This window comes from Drosophila montana, unplaced genomic scaffold (assembly GCF_035044405.1).
Source record: "Drosophila montana isolate Dmon_TW-CO22-7 unplaced genomic scaffold, ASM3504440v1 contig_3733_1, whole genome shotgun sequence".
NCBI lineage: Eukaryota > Metazoa > Arthropoda > Insecta > Diptera > Drosophilidae > Drosophila > Drosophila montana.
In genome coordinates, this window is record NW_026998620.1 from 1,194,809 (window position 1) to 1,210,153 (window position 15,345).

General features: G+C 38.0%; 4 protein-coding genes across 5 annotated transcripts in view; 3 read left to right on the top strand and 1 right to left on the bottom strand.

The window, feature by feature from the left end:
- cpx (complexin) overlaps positions 1 to 3,173 on the top strand; it is a 43,655-nt gene extending 40,482 nt beyond the window's left edge. For both annotated transcript variants that reach the window (XM_064693246.1, XM_064693247.1), the window contains one exon: positions 542 to 3,173. In XM_064693246.1, the coding sequence (XP_064549316.1) occupies positions 542 to 603 (62 nt within the window). In that variant the 3' untranslated portion in view covers positions 604 to 3,173. The remainder of the gene's footprint in view (positions 1 to 541) is intronic.
- Positions 3,174 to 10,140: 6,967 nt separating this feature from the next.
- On the top strand, positions 10,141 to 12,532 carry MP1 (Melanization Protease 1). The gene is made up of 5 exons (XM_064694335.1): positions 10,141 to 10,299; positions 10,569 to 10,732; positions 11,371 to 11,614; positions 11,674 to 12,246; positions 12,307 to 12,532. Exons 1-5 carry the CDS (start codon positions 10,242 to 10,244, stop codon positions 12,456 to 12,458), a joined length of 1,191 nt encoding a protein of 396 aa, XP_064550405.1. The 5' UTR covers positions 10,141 to 10,241; the 3' UTR covers positions 12,459 to 12,532.
- A 99-nt stretch (positions 12,533 to 12,631) lies between these two features.
- Positions 12,632 to 13,587, top strand: mRpL9 (mitochondrial ribosomal protein L9). Its single transcript, XM_064694342.1, has 2 exons — positions 12,632 to 12,786; positions 12,855 to 13,587. The coding sequence occupies exons 1-2, from the start codon at positions 12,715 to 12,717 to the stop codon at positions 13,551 to 13,553; spliced, it is 771 nt and encodes a 256-aa protein (XP_064550412.1). The 5' UTR covers positions 12,632 to 12,714; the 3' UTR covers positions 13,554 to 13,587.
- Positions 13,573 to 15,267, bottom strand: Fkbp39 (FK506-binding protein 39kD). The gene is made up of 3 exons (XM_064694336.1): positions 15,109 to 15,267; positions 14,715 to 14,927; positions 13,573 to 14,659 (listed from the first exon to the last, which is right to left on the bottom strand). The coding sequence occupies exons 1-3, from the start codon at positions 15,122 to 15,124 to the stop codon at positions 13,794 to 13,796; spliced, it is 1,095 nt and encodes a 364-aa protein (XP_064550406.1). The 5' UTR covers positions 15,125 to 15,267; the 3' UTR covers positions 13,573 to 13,793.
- Positions 15,268 to 15,345: the final 78 nt, after the last annotated feature.

Consider the following 15,345-nt stretch of genomic DNA (forward strand, 5'->3'; position numbering starts at 1 on the left):
TATCGGATTACTATATCACGAGAAAAGAGTTTTTATAGGGAATATTTTTCTGTTTTTCACGATCTCCAAACTCAACAAGCTTCCTAACTAAACCAAATCTTAACTGAGCCAAATCTTACCAATATCGGATTACTATATCACGAGAAAAGAGTTTTTATAGCGAATTTTTTTTCCATTTTTCAAGATCTCCAAACTCAAGTTCCATTCATCTGAGCCAAATCTTATCAATATCAGACTACTATATCATATAAAAAGAGTTTTTATTGGGAATATTTTTTTTTATTTTTCAAGATCTCCAAGCTTCACAAAATTCTCAGCCTGTCTACAAGGGTATTCAGTCTTCGGCTTGCCGAAAATCTGCGTTAATTCTTGTTTCTTTTACTTTTTTCTTTTTATTTGCCTTCTTTTTTCCAACTTTTTTATTTACCTGTCACTTTTGTAGGCAATTTTACTAAGTTGTAAAAAGTTTGTGTACTTTGGTTGCAGGTGCAAAAAACACCAAAAAACACAAAACTGATTTATTCCCGTTTTGTACTTGCAGCGAAATTGAAAAAACGGCTCAGCGACGCCTTCAAGAATTGCCCACTGAGAAACTTGTTTTGAACCCAGGGAAGAGCGGCCCACAACGTTTGCATCTAGTTTCGGTTTCAAGCTGCCAGCTATATACCATATATATACATATATATACATATATGTATATATATACATCCCGACTACGAACAGCCTTTTTTTCGTAGCGCCCATTTTCAGAACTTCTTGCAAGACTTTCTAGATGGTGACTATAACTTTGTCTGAACTAGATTTACACGCGCTATACATATATATATATATGTATATATATAAATATATATATATATATATAGGAACTTAGTACAACCCTACGATGTGCCCTATGAACGCATTAGCAGCTGTACTATATTTTAATAAGAGCCAATCCTTGAGATGGAATTAAGGAATTTTACTTTATATATCTTTTTTTGGATTAATACTAAAATTAATACTAAAATACTATAATTTAACTATATTTTAATTAGAGCCAAGCCTTGAGATGGAATTAAGGAATTTTACTTTATATATCTTTTTTGGATTAATACTAAAATTAATACTAAAATACTATAATTTTACTATATTTGAATTAGAGCCAAGCCTTGAGATGGAATTAAGAATTTTACTTTTTATATATTTTTTTGGATTAATACTAAAATTAATACTAAAATACTATAATTTTACTATATTTTAATTAGAGCCAAGCCTTGAGATGGAATTAAGCAATTTTACTTTATATATCTTTTTTGGATTAATACTTAAATTAATACTAAAATACTATAATTTTACTATATTTGAATTAGAGCCAAGCCTTGAGATGGAATTAAGGAATTTTACTTTATATATCTTTTTTGGATTAATACTAAAATTAATACTAAAATACTATAATTTTACTATATTTTAATTAGAGCCAAGCCTTGAGATGGAATTAAGGAATTTTACTTTATATATATTCTTTGGAATATCTTTCTTTTATTAATTCCATTAATTGATAAGCAGCCCAAACTTTTTGGTTATCGAATCAGTACAACGATGAGAGTAGATCATATATATGTATATTGACTAGAGATTGGATTAACCAATGAATAAACAACGACATTAGTTTAAAGCAATTAGAGTAGAGAAAACTCGGCCCCATGAAAATACCAAGACGTCTTTCATATTGTGCCAAGTGCGCTGTTCTAAAAGATTCAATGAAATGCGTTGCGTTGCGATTCGATTGTAGTTTTGTAGAGAATTGAAAGTGTTTTCGTTAATTGCCAAGAAAAATAATTCATAAGATTTTCAAAGTACCTGAAATTCCTAAAAAAAAAAAAAAAAACAAATATTAGACTAAGATTCTTCGAATGTTGCAAACGTTAAAATCAATTTAGATAATTCTCTCGATAACCATAAGCAGATCATATTCAAATATTTTCCAGCCTTTTTGAATTCATCTAAATATTTTCAAATTTTAGAAAGAGTATTCAATACTTCGGCACACCGAAGCAGACATATCCCTTATCAATATTTGAACAGCTGCAATATATATACATATATATATATCGAGTTTTATATGAACAGACTTTTCCTGAGTTTCTGAGCGAAATGCAAAGTGAAATTTTTACATCAATCAGTTGAATTTTAGAAAAGAAAAAGAAAACAACAATCATATCTAAACCTAAACGATTTCGTGTCTTAATTTAAAATATTAAATGAAAAAAATAAAAAGAAGAAAATATTTAAAAAAAAAAGTCAAAGCAGCGAAAAGTAATTTTAGCCTAAGTAATAAATATAATTTACATAGCAAAACGACCGACTGAAATTATTGTTAAACGTTTTATGAACTATACTTGCATATACATAAATATATATATATATATATTTATATATTGATATGATCAAGTAAATGAATGAATAAAGATAAAATATATACATATATATATACAAGCGATTCATTTCGAGGAAAAATCAATAAGAAGAAATCAAATTAAAGTGAAAGTAAATAAATATTAAAGTTTCGAAACCTTAATCAATCATAAATTTGCGATTCAATATACTTATATACATATATGACGATAGTTGAACGAAATCTAATTTTAAACCCCAAGAAGAATTAGTTATATATACTATATATATGTATATATATATATAGGGCCATTTACAATTGAATAAATAATAAAGGTCGAACAATAGATCGAAACGGGAGAGAAAAAAAACAAACAGTGTTATTTACTTTTACAAAATAGCAAGTCGAGTTTTTACCAGTTAAATCCAGATCACAGCGGATCTATCCTATAGATATGGTCGTGAATATCAAAATGAGAAGCAAACCCAAGACTAGTTCCAAAATGAATTCTAAAAATATAAACAAAAACTTCAGCGTTAATAATAATAACAATAATAATAGTAATAATAATAATTAGCATGCTAGCGATTATTATACTTAAAAGATACAAATATATATTCTGGCATTTCAAAGATCCTCGTTCTAGACCCCGATTAACTATACGCGCATACGTATATGTATGTGAGCTGCGTTATATTGCATTGCATTTGAATATGTTGTATTTGTATTTACTGTTGGATTGTATTTTAATATATATATAGAAAGAGTTAATTTCCAATAAAGAGTTTTTAAATACACATCTTTTCACGCATTTTCTATTTCCCATTATCTAATCCCGTCCCCCAAAGGAGATGGAGACAAAAGTGCGAGTTCAATCAAAAGGAAACTGAAAAGAAGAGTTATATTGGCTAGTCGCCCATTTAATACCCTTACAGATGCGGATGTTCTGTAACAGAAAGTACTTTCATACTAAGAAGTCTTTATTCTACCGATTGGAGCTATATGATATAATAATCCATATCCATATGATAAGAAATCGCAGATATATTACGAGCATAGTAAAGCTCATGGTGACTAAATATGTTGAAGATCTTGTGAAAAAAAATAACAGGTTTTATTGACTGATCGTTCCAATGGGGAATACCCAAACAAAATAGTAGTAATAGAGGGAATTCCCTTGATATTTCGTGAATAGTACAGGGAAAAAGTATATACAGCAAGTCAACTCTCAGCCGATCGTTCCTATGGCAGCTATATAATATAGTTCCTCGATGCTAATAAGATTTTGCAAGTTTATCTATTAAAAGCACAGTTAAGCTCGCAAATGTGTGGAAATAGCAAAGCCCAAGACTTAACCTCCAAAAATGCGTTTTTACAATTTTGAAGGGGAACTGGAAGAGGTAAATTATTCTGGATCCGAGTATACTTTAGTATACATACAAAATTTGGAGTCTATGAATCACATAAGCTTCAAGATATGCTCAAATGGGAAAGTAAGGATATCTTTAGCATGCCGAGGATTTATTGCCTTGTAGACATTTGTAGAATTTGGAGTTTTGCAGATACATATGTGGGAATAGTGAAGCTCGTAAATGCTGAATTTGATGAATCAACAGAATATGTTGCTATATATAGAAACTAGTCTTTCCACCTATTCCTCCTATATACTTACAATATACTAGCGGGCCTTGCCCGTGGTACGTATAAAATAAATGTTCGCAAAGATCATTGACAATGAGTTTGGGGCCGATCGGATGGTAAACAAAACAGTTTCATACAAACGTTTTCGCGTTTTTTCCACGCATGCGGGTGGAATTTGCCGAAAGCACCTTCATCACATAAGGAAACTACAGTGAGAATTTCAGCTTCCTAGCTCTGACGGGTTGGTCACCAATCTTTCAGTCAATCAGTCAGTCTTTCAGTCAGTCAGTCATTCAGTCAGTCAGGATGAGTGCGAACTTGATAAGACTTAAGACATATATAAGCAACATGGTTTGAATAGTAAATGCCGGGCTATTGGTCCGGCTATCTTGGTAAACCAAAAAGTCTTTCATACGAGAATTTAATTATCCATCAAAAGTTCCTATGGTTTTTATATAATACTAGCGGGTATAACCCGGCCTTGCCCATCAATGTTTTCAAAAAGCTTTGAAAATGATTTTGAAACTGATCGGACGGTAAACAAATAACTTTTATGCAAATCGGACAAAACTTAAAATTCACCAAAAAAATCTTTGAAATGCATTTTCCACAATCTCAAATGATTGTTCTTATAGATCTTTGGAAATAAATTTGAACACAAAACGTCATCCACCAAATCTTCGACCTCCATTTGCACCAAGGAGAGATGGATTTTTCAAAAAGTGTAAAACACCCCTCAAATGAATTTGAGATTGTGGTCCGATGTTAATAGGATTTTGCTTTCAAGTAAGGAACACTGTGAAGCTAATATATGCAGACTTTGTTGCAGATATCTTGAAAAACAAAAAAGTTTTCCACAGCTGAAGCAAATGATCTACCCATCGTTCCTATGGCAACTTAATGATATAGTATATGTATGATATAGTATATATGATATAGTATACCTATGATATAGTATATATATATATATATATATACTCACTGTTACAGCAAGATTGGACCTATGCAAAGTTTCGAGAGAAACGCGTTCAAACTGAGAAACTAGTTCGCATAGAAACAGACAGACGGATAGGCGGACAGACGGATAGACGGACAGACTATATCAACTCGGCTATTGATGCTGATCGAGAATATATATACTTAATACAGTCGGAGATGTCTCCTCCATTGCGTTGCTTATTTAATGCCAAATTTATAATACCTTCTATAAGGGTATCAAAACATGATTTCATTATCGATTCTTATTGATTTTGTTTTGAAATAAACTTGAACTGAACGGAAAAATCTTCGGCTCTTATAAGTAGTATAGACAGGACTCTATCGACTCGGCTGATACTGCTCAAGAATTTATTATAATTTATCAATTATATAGCTATACGCCTGCTCTTATGAGTTACTCCTTTCATGACAAAGTCCTTAATGCCCACCGAAAGGGTGTAAAAATGCCAAACAACAAGTAGAAAGGAAATGCTTAAAAGTTGCCCCCACGCCGTGAATAAATATTCCTTGCACTAACTGCTGAGGCTGGGGCTGGCGTTTTTCCATTTTATTGGTATTTGGTATTTGGTAAAACTCTTCGTTTGGCATTTCATGATGCTGTCATTATGCGAGGAGGCCGCATTGTTTAGAGATCAAATGCCAAAGTGTTTGGAATTTAAGGAACTGCCTTGCCAGCCAACAATTTTGCCGAGTTTGCCAGAGCAAAAGAATTCGATGGGAGTGGGAGGGGGTGGGGGTGGGGGTGGGGGTGGGGGCATGGTGTTGCACGTACCACAAATCAATACAGAAAGTGCGCATCCTGCCACACACACACACAGACACACACACACAGGCACACCTCGGGCATATTTGGTTTAATTAAAAAAGTTCAGCAATGTTTCTGAACAATTGATTCGTAAATTGACATCGTTGACATTTTAATGCGTTTAGTTCCGCCTGTCACTTAATGCGACTTTTATCTGCAATACCCATTAACATACATATTGAACCGGGGGCAGCTCGACAGCAGCATCACGATTTGGCCACGATTTCGCCCTAATGGCGCGAACATTTGTCAGCCAGGCTTGCCGTTTTATACCCTTGCAGAGGGTATTATAATTTTGTCGTGAATTGTGTAACGCATAAGAGACATCTTCGGACCTCATAAAGTATATATATTCTTGATCATGAAACTTTGCAGAAGTGCTTCTTTCTGTTGCACGCAGTACATATGTCAAAACCAGCTGGATTGGACCACTATATCATATAGCTGCCATAGGAGCGATTGGTCGAAAATTAAGTTGTTGTATGGAAAAGTTTTTTGATTTTCAAGATATCTTGACCAAACTCCGCATTTATTAGTTTTACTATGCTTCTCGTATATTTGCAAAGTCCTATCAAAATCGGACCACTATATCATATAGCTGCCATAGGAACAATCAGTCGAAAAGTAGATTCTTATATGGAAAACTTTTTTGTTTATTAAGATATCTTGACCAAACTCCGCATTTATTAGTTCTACTATGCTTCTTATATATTTGCAAAGACCTAACAACATCGGACCACTATATCATATAGCTGCCATAGGAACGATCGGCCGAAAATTAAGTTGTTGTATGGAAAACTTTTTTGATTTTCAAGATATCTTGACCAAACTCGGCATTAATTAGTTTTACTATATTCCTCAAATATTTGCAAAATCCTTTAAACATCGGACTACTATATCATATAGCTGCCATAGGAACGATAGGTCGAAAAGTAGATTCTTATATGAAAAACTTTTTTGGTTATTAAGATATCTTGACCAAAGTCGGCATTTATTAGTTTTACTATGCTCGTCATATATATGCAAAATTCTATCAAAATCGGACCACTACATCATATAGCTGCCATAGGAACGAACGGTCGAAAAGTTGTTGTATGAAAAACTTTTTTATTTTTTAAGATATCTTGACCAAACTTGCCATTTATAAGTTTCACTATGTTTCCTACATTTATCCAAAATCTTCTATACAACGGACCACTATATCATATAGCTGCCATAGGAACGATCGGTCGAAAATAAAGTTATTGTATGAAAAACTTCTTTATTTTTTAAGATATCTTAACCATACTCGGCATTTATTAGTTTTACTATGCTTCTCATATATTTGCAAAGTCCTAACAACATCGGACCACTATATCATATAGCCGCCATAGGAACGACTGGTCGAAAAAAAAGTTGTTGTATGGAAAACTTTTTTGTTTTTCAAGATATCTTGACCAAACTTGCCATTTATAAGTTTCACTATGTTTCCTACATTTATCCAAAATCTTCTATACAACGGATCACTATATCATATAGCTGCCATAGGAACGACCGGTCTGAGAGTAGGTTCTTGCTTGGCAAACTTTTTTGTTTTTCAAGATAGCTTAACCAAACTCCGCAATAACTATTTTCCCTGTGCTACTTAGATACGGGCAAACCACTATGAGCATTATGAATAGGTTGGGTCTGCAAGGGTATTAAATCTACGGCGTGCCGAAGATAGCCCCTCTTTCTCGTTATTTTTCTTTTTAGTTTATTTTATCCGCTTTTATGGCGAACCCTGCTTATGAATAATGCAGCGAATGCTTTTAATTATACAAACGTACCCAGGTATTCCCCGTAAATGGGCCCACACTTTGCCGGCAGCCAAGTGTAAAGAGTCGTGTTTATTAGCCAAAAACAAACTCAGCTTGTGTGCGTATGTGTGCGTTTGTGTATTCTGGCTAAAATTCCACTTTAATGTAATAGGAATTACCCGAGCTGGCGTTAGGGGAAGGCCCCTAATGAAATGCATTGTCAAATGAAATGGTAAAATTGACGACGTCCACTCTTTCCTCAAGTGCTCAACCGCATTAAATCAGCAAACTAACCGCCACTAAATAAACACACACACCCCCACACACACACACACTCGCACACACACTCGCACACACATGGCAGACATGCCTGGACATACGTGAGTACAAGATGTTGCCGACGTGGCTGCTGCCTGGGTCAGGATCTAAAGTTAAAAGCACTTGTAACAAATTGAAATCATTCATCTTACTTTTCGCATTCATTTGCACTCACATCTCAGCACTCACACTCACACTCACACTCACTCATCCCCCTTGTGGTCATTTGAAATTCGCCTGGTCAGCCAATAGCATTAAGTATTGGCCGGGTTTTGGGCTTTTCTTTGCACAGGTAATGCCCGTCCCGTTTTATTTATTGAGGGTGGGAAAAACCCGCAACGGCAACGAGCTCTGTCTAAGCTAATCTGTACTAAAAACTAAGCTTACGTATTGCTCATATATAAATTTCCACAACAGTGTCAATAAACTAAACAACGTTCCGGGTTCGAATCTTAATTAAACATGTGAAAGCTGTGTTGCTTTTAATGCGAGGCTAAGGTATAAAGTGTTCCATACACAGTCTGTGCATATACAATTATTTGCCTGATTGACAGACTGATTGACACACTAATTGACTGACTGACTGATTGACTGACTGATTGACAGGCATGGCTATCAATTAAGCCCGAAGAGCAAAAGATATGTCTCTTAAGTATTGATTCGAATAATAAATATTTAATTTCAGAAACAACCACATTTTAATTGTGATTCGGTGTTATGTTTTCTTTAACATTTTTACCAAGTTTGGATTATCCACTTTTCCATTTCCACAGTTGGTGTTAAAAGTTCAATTGCAATAGGGTAAACCATTGGAAAATCAGAATTAATATACGCGCGATATTTCAATAGTAAGATGAGTACAATTTGAAAAAATTTCAATATTGAAAAGTTAAGTTTTTTTTTACATCAAACATTTTAAGATTACATTGGGAATCTACCTAATTTTTTAAAATTTATATCTTAATTCTTGTCTTTGTAACTAAAATTGTTCCAAATTTATAATTTAATAATATTTTTTTTAATAATTAAATTTTCAGAACCAGTCTAAAAATATAAAGCTTTAGAAGATCTGACATTATTTGCCTGATGTAGTTTCATGTTCATTTGAAAATACTTTAAGCGGAAAATTATAAATTAAATATATTAAATTTGTATATGACTGAATATAAGGAACAATTTTTCTAAATAAGAGAACAAGGTTTTTAATCAAGTTAAATATTCCCATTCAAAATCATTATTAATATTAAGTTGATTTTAATTTGTATTGCTTAAATACACACATTTTCATAATTGAAGTAAATGTGCATATCGCTTATAATATATAATTTAAAGGGGTGTGCACACACTTGTTTATATATTTTACTTGATAGTGTTGCCAGCTTGTTGCAAGCAAAAAAAGCTAATTAGTGGCTAATAAAAAGCTACATTTATTTTTTAAACTTCTAAACGTTTTGGGTCTTAATGTTAACCCTGACAATCCCTTCAGGGGAAAAAGAAGAAATCAGGTTTTGAAACAAAGGGAATTACCGCTGCCCGCTGAAAGTAAAGTACAGTTTGACGGTAAATAAGCGTAGCCTGGCAACACTGGCTGCTACACTCTAAATAACTGAATGACCGCATTTGATTAAGTGCACACTTAAACAAAGGCATTTAATTAACATAAGTATATCGATACTTCGTGGGCTGTGCACAAATTCGAATTGAACATAAATACGCATTGTGCTCGTTTATTTGCCCATATATAGAAAATAAAGGAGGCAAGAAAGAATGGGGGAAAAAATATGGAAAGAAGTAAACTTCAGTTTTCGCTCAATCGAGTTGTCTGCTGCAGCAGCCGCAAGCACTTTCGAGTGGCTGTGGCTATTAAAACGGGCCAAGAACTGTCAAGCTCAAGTAGAAGAGAAATCAACGCGCCATTCAAGCAAAAAATTGCATTGATGAGGCCAGAGATGGCACAAAGCAAATATGAGTAAGAAGCAGAAGCTGCACGCACACATACAGCCAAGACGCGCTGAGCGTCTTATACGCATATCTTATAAATTATTTACTTATAAAATTAATCGTATGCGGAGAGCAACATCAATTTTTCGCCATGCCGCCTGATAAGCTCGGATCAGTGTCTGAGTTGCTCTCTCTCTAACTCTCTCTCTCTCGCTCTCTCTCCCTCCGGCATCGCGATGACAGCATGTGAGTAGAATCGAGCTGATATTTAGAAGCCGCTCTCAGTCTTATTTAAACTGGCGGCGGGAGGCGTACGCTGCAACGCTTAATTTCAATAATTTTCAAAGAAAAATCTTCTGTTCTTTATTGAAATTCTTACAACGAAATGAAAATCCTGCTCGGTTTGATTTTGCTGCAAGGCATATATCAGAACTACGCACAAGGTGAGCTGCAGCAATGTCCACAGACAGAAAATTGTTGGGAAGAAACCCAGCATTGAGTCAGAGAGTTGCTTTCGAAAAAAAACAACAACAACAACAACGAGAACAACAACAACACAACTGGTTATCAGCTCTGAACTCGACCCAGTGGAATCTCTGAAGCGTTTCATTATTTAAAACATTAATCGTGGGGCTTTTTCTTACGCTTACGACGTTGTCTTTTTGTTTTGATATTAATTTATATTTTATTTTTTTTTTTTACTCTCTTACAGAAATTTTTGGGTATTGTACAACGCCAACGGATCAGAGTGGCACATGCATCCATCTCACGGAATGCAACTATCTCTTTGATCTGGTGCAAAAGCGCACCATATCTGCAGCCAATCGCGCTCTGCTGCAGAACAGCCAATGCGGCTATCGGAATGGTCAAGTGCTGGTGAGTACTCTTATATAGAGAGAGCGAGTAAATTGAGAGGTACAAGTTTTTAATGTCCTGCTTAATAGTGTTAGAGAGGGTAAGAAAAACATCGGACCTTCACGAAAATCTCTGTTAATCTCGATAAATCAAAAAATATGTTATTCAAAACTTTTCTTCGATTCAAGCGGAAATCGAAAATTGTCAAAAGTTACAGTTATAATTATAGAATTTAAAACTTTTCTTCGATACTTCGATTTTCGATCGATTCTATCGGATAGATAGATTCCGATAGATTATAATAGATAGATTCCGATAGATTCTATCGGAAATCGAAGTATCGAAAATTTTCAACAGTTACAGTTATCTTTTCAATTCAATTATTAGCTCAATTTTGAGAAATTTGGCGATTAATAGATCCGAGAAAGGGAACTAGCAGCTACCTCAACTATTTTCTAGCTAAATGTAGCTTTTATCCAAGGTTCTCAGCGGGAAACAGTTGAAATTTCAAACAAATTAAGCTATTTGTAGCCAATTGTGCCCAGAAAACTTATTCAGCTATTTGTAAAATTAGATTCAGCTATTTTTTGAAACTGTTCGTTAGCAGAGCGTTCACTGTACTTACGCTAAAGATATTAATGAAAAAAAACCACTTACAGATATGCTGCGCCAACAGCCGCAGACTAAGCCAGCAGCCAGTGTGGGGCCAGCCTCAGCCCAAACCGCAGCCCCAACCTGATCCGCAACCCACCACGCCCACCACCCCGACCACGCCCACAAGGCGCTCCAGTTTGCTGCCGCAAGTGCCGAACTGTGGCGACAACTTTGGCGATCGGATCGTGGGCGGCGTGGATACGGGCAAAAAGGATTTCCCCTGGATGGCCCTGATCGAATATACGAAGCGTAAGTCCAGAACAGGTTGCAAATATCGAGAACGTTGCATTAATAAAAGAGATCCTTAGCGGGCAACGTGATTGGGCACCATTGCGGCGGTTCGCTGATCAACAACCGTTATGTGCTGACGGCGGCGCATTGTGTGTCCGCCATACCGGACAGCTGGCGGCTGACGGGCGTGCGTCTGGGCGAATGGGACACGACCATGAATCCGGACTGCACCACGGAGCGGAGTGGCAAGACGGACTGCAATGATCCGTATGTGGATGTGGGTGTCTCTGAGATAATACCGCATCCCCAATATCCGGGCAATGCACGGGATCAGCTGCACGATATTGCGCTGCTGCGTCTAATACGGCAAATCACCTTCACGGATTTTATTTCGCCCGTTTGCCTGCCCATCAAGCCGGAGCACCAGAATACCATTTTCCTGGGCCGTAAAATGGTTGTCGCCGGCTGGGGACGCACCGAAACCAATTCCACATCGAATGTGAAGAAAAAGGCCGAACTGGAATCGGTAGCCACGGCGGAATGCAATCGCCGTTATCAGACCCAGCGGCGCACGGTGACCTCCAGCCAGATCTGCGCCGGCGGCGTGGAAGGCATCGACTCGTGCCGCGGTGACTCTGGCGGACCTTTGAGTAATTACTTCACAAATATTCTACAATTACTGTGATTTAACCTTTGATTTTTTATCCCAGTAATGGAGGACTTCAATGAGGGCTACGGCAATTACTATCTCACCGGCGTTGTGTCCTACGGGCCCACCCCATGCGGACTTTCCGGTTGGCCGGGCGTTTACACACTTGTGTCCACGTACATTGAATGGATTGAGAACACGATTAAAGCATAAGATCTTTACACTTTTGTACAAGATGGTTAAAACTGATTGATTATTAATATATGCGAAATAAAAAAAACACACACGAATAGTTCGCGCCAAAATAATTATCGTGAGTTCAGCTGTTATCGATCAATTGCTAACAGGCTCAATTTTGCGTTAACAGGCGTCAAATGTTATCTTGCTGTTAACTGCAACTATCGATTGCATGTATCGATTTCGATAGTATAATATTGTAAAAGTAAGTTAACCGGGATAAGAGACCAAAATGTTGAAAAACATCTGTGCAACACAATTAAATCTGCTAAAAAGCGCAATCAGTCTGCAGCAACAAGTGCGGGTAAGTTGTGGCCGCCTTATGGAGCTGTCTTTAAGTCAACTAACAGCAACTCTCATGTACCCGAACAGACCACGTTCGTGTTGAAGCGCAAATATGAACCGCTGTTACACAAGACCAATGAGAAACCGCGTCGGATGCGAGCGAAGCACTTTATCTATGAGCTGGTGGAGGACACGCTCGTCAAGAAGCGCCCCAACCTGGAGGTGGTGCTCAAGACCTTTGTCGAGGGCGTTGGCGACAAGGGCGATGTCGTCTCGATGAAGCCGCATTTCGTCTACAACAAATTGCTGCTGCCCGGCCTGGCGACCTACAAAACGCCGGAGAACATGGCCAAGTATGCGAAAACCGAGGCGGAAAAGTCATCGGTGCAACACAGCTCAGCGTATGCCCAGCGCACCGTCAACATGCTGGAGTCCATTGTGCTGGCGGTGATCATGAACAAGGATGAGCCCTGGGTGCTGGAGCCGTGGCACATCAAAGCGTCCTTGCGAAAGGCGGGCTTCCACTGCAAAGAAGAGTGCATAACGCTGCCCAAGGAGCGCATCGAGGGGCCCGATCTACGAAAGGAGAACAAGGAGTTCTGCTGCACGATAACGATCAACAAACTGGAGCAGGCAAAGCTCAGATGTCGCATACATCACTGGAGCACCGATCCCAGCGAACGTTTACCCTACGTTCTCGAGCATTGGAAAATGCCAGCGGAGCCGCTGCTGGACGTGGGCTTGCCGGAAACCGCGGCCACAAACGAATCCGCAAAGCCTGTTTGAGAAAATAAAAGAAAAACCGTTTTTATCCTATAAATCTGTTTTATTTTAAATCAACGTTTTGCAAATAAAGTGTATGATAGTTATATATTAATGAAACAAAAAATGCGCACAATTCGCTGTGATATTTCCGCGTACTATATCCTCATTCATAACTGAATGATCTGCTGGTGTTGTTGTTGTTTGGTTATCATTCGTAAAACCTAATGCCTATATTTAGTTGCCTAATTGTTGAAGAAGCGTTTAGTGCACAGCCTTCAACTCAACATCGAAAACAAGCGTGGAGTTTGGCGGAATGGTCGGCGGATGGCCGCGAGTGCCATAGGCCATGTGGGCGGGGCAAGTGATGCGACGCTTGCCGCCCACCTTCATGCCAACGACACCCACATCCCAGCCCTTGATGACCTCGCCGGCGCCCAATGCGAACTTGAAGCCGTTGCCCTTCTGCATGCTGTCAAAGGTCTTGTTGTTGGACTTGAGCCGTCCAATATAGTAGACGGAAACGCGCTTGCCCTGCTTGGCCTCGGGTCCGTTGCCGTTTTGCAAATCCTGTACTTTAACGCCACCGACTATGGTGCGCTCAGCGGCAGCTTGCTTGGCATCCTTTGCCTTGGGTTGCTCTTTCTTAACCTCAGGAGCGGCGGCAGCTGCTTTCTTGTTGTCCTTCTTCGACTTCTGTTGCTGCTGTTGCTGCTGCTGCTGCTGTTGCTTACCCTCCTTTTTGGCCACACCATTCTGTTCCTTGGGTGACTTCTTTGCAGTTTCATTGACTTTGGCTTTTTTGGCCTTGGGTGCATCATCTTCCTCCTCCTCATCCTCAGAGTCATCCTCTTCCTCATCTTCATCGTCCTCCTCTTCGTCACCAGATTCATCCTCAAGGAATGAGGAGTATTCAGCAGCTAGTTTACTGTCATCCACATCCTCGTCCTCGTCATCGTCCTCTTCCTCAGCCTCTTCGCTGCCATCATTCTCAGAATCACTGTCGTTGCCGGCAATGCCCTTTTCTTTTTTCAAAGCATTGACAACATTCTCATATTCTGCGTCCTCGAATTCATCGTCAGATTCTTCAGCGTCGTGAAGATAGCCAATCAAGGAAACCAGAGCATCTCCTGCAAATGTACATGTTTACAGGTGTGTGTCAGAGAGTATATATATACGCCTTACCAGTTGTTTGGAACATGATCTTGTCGCCCTTGCAGAAGTTCAAATCGAGCGCCATTTGTGGCACGCTCTTGGACAAAGTTGCCACAATAAACTTGGTCTTGTCGGCCGTAATGTAAAGTTTGGCGGACTCGCCCTCGTCGAGAGCAACACCCGAAATATGGAACGATTTCACAATGGTTTGTGTGTATTTGCGGTTAGGCTTCATACTTAATCCTGCAAGAAATCAAAACGCAATTGCATATTACATCGAGTTATAGGAACCGGAAAATTCCCACGCTGCAGCGGGCGCAAGCACGTGGTGATAAAAAAATTGAAATCACAAGCCGGCTGTGCGCACGCTTGGCATAGGCATGATAGCTCTAATACAATAATTAAATAATAAATAACTACTTACCCCAAAACATGGACATATTGCAGCTTTTTATTTATTTAGCACAGAAATGAAAGGAAAAAACGTGCACGACAGCAAATGCTCTGGAACAAACGACCGACGCCGGCTAATTGCAGTGCTGGAAAAGACTGTAAAGGCATTCCGGCGCCAACGATGATTGCCTGCGGTCTATCGATAATTTAAAAAAGACATTCCCATACATTGCGATTGGTGCAACGCTGCGTGCACGCGTCTCTCTGC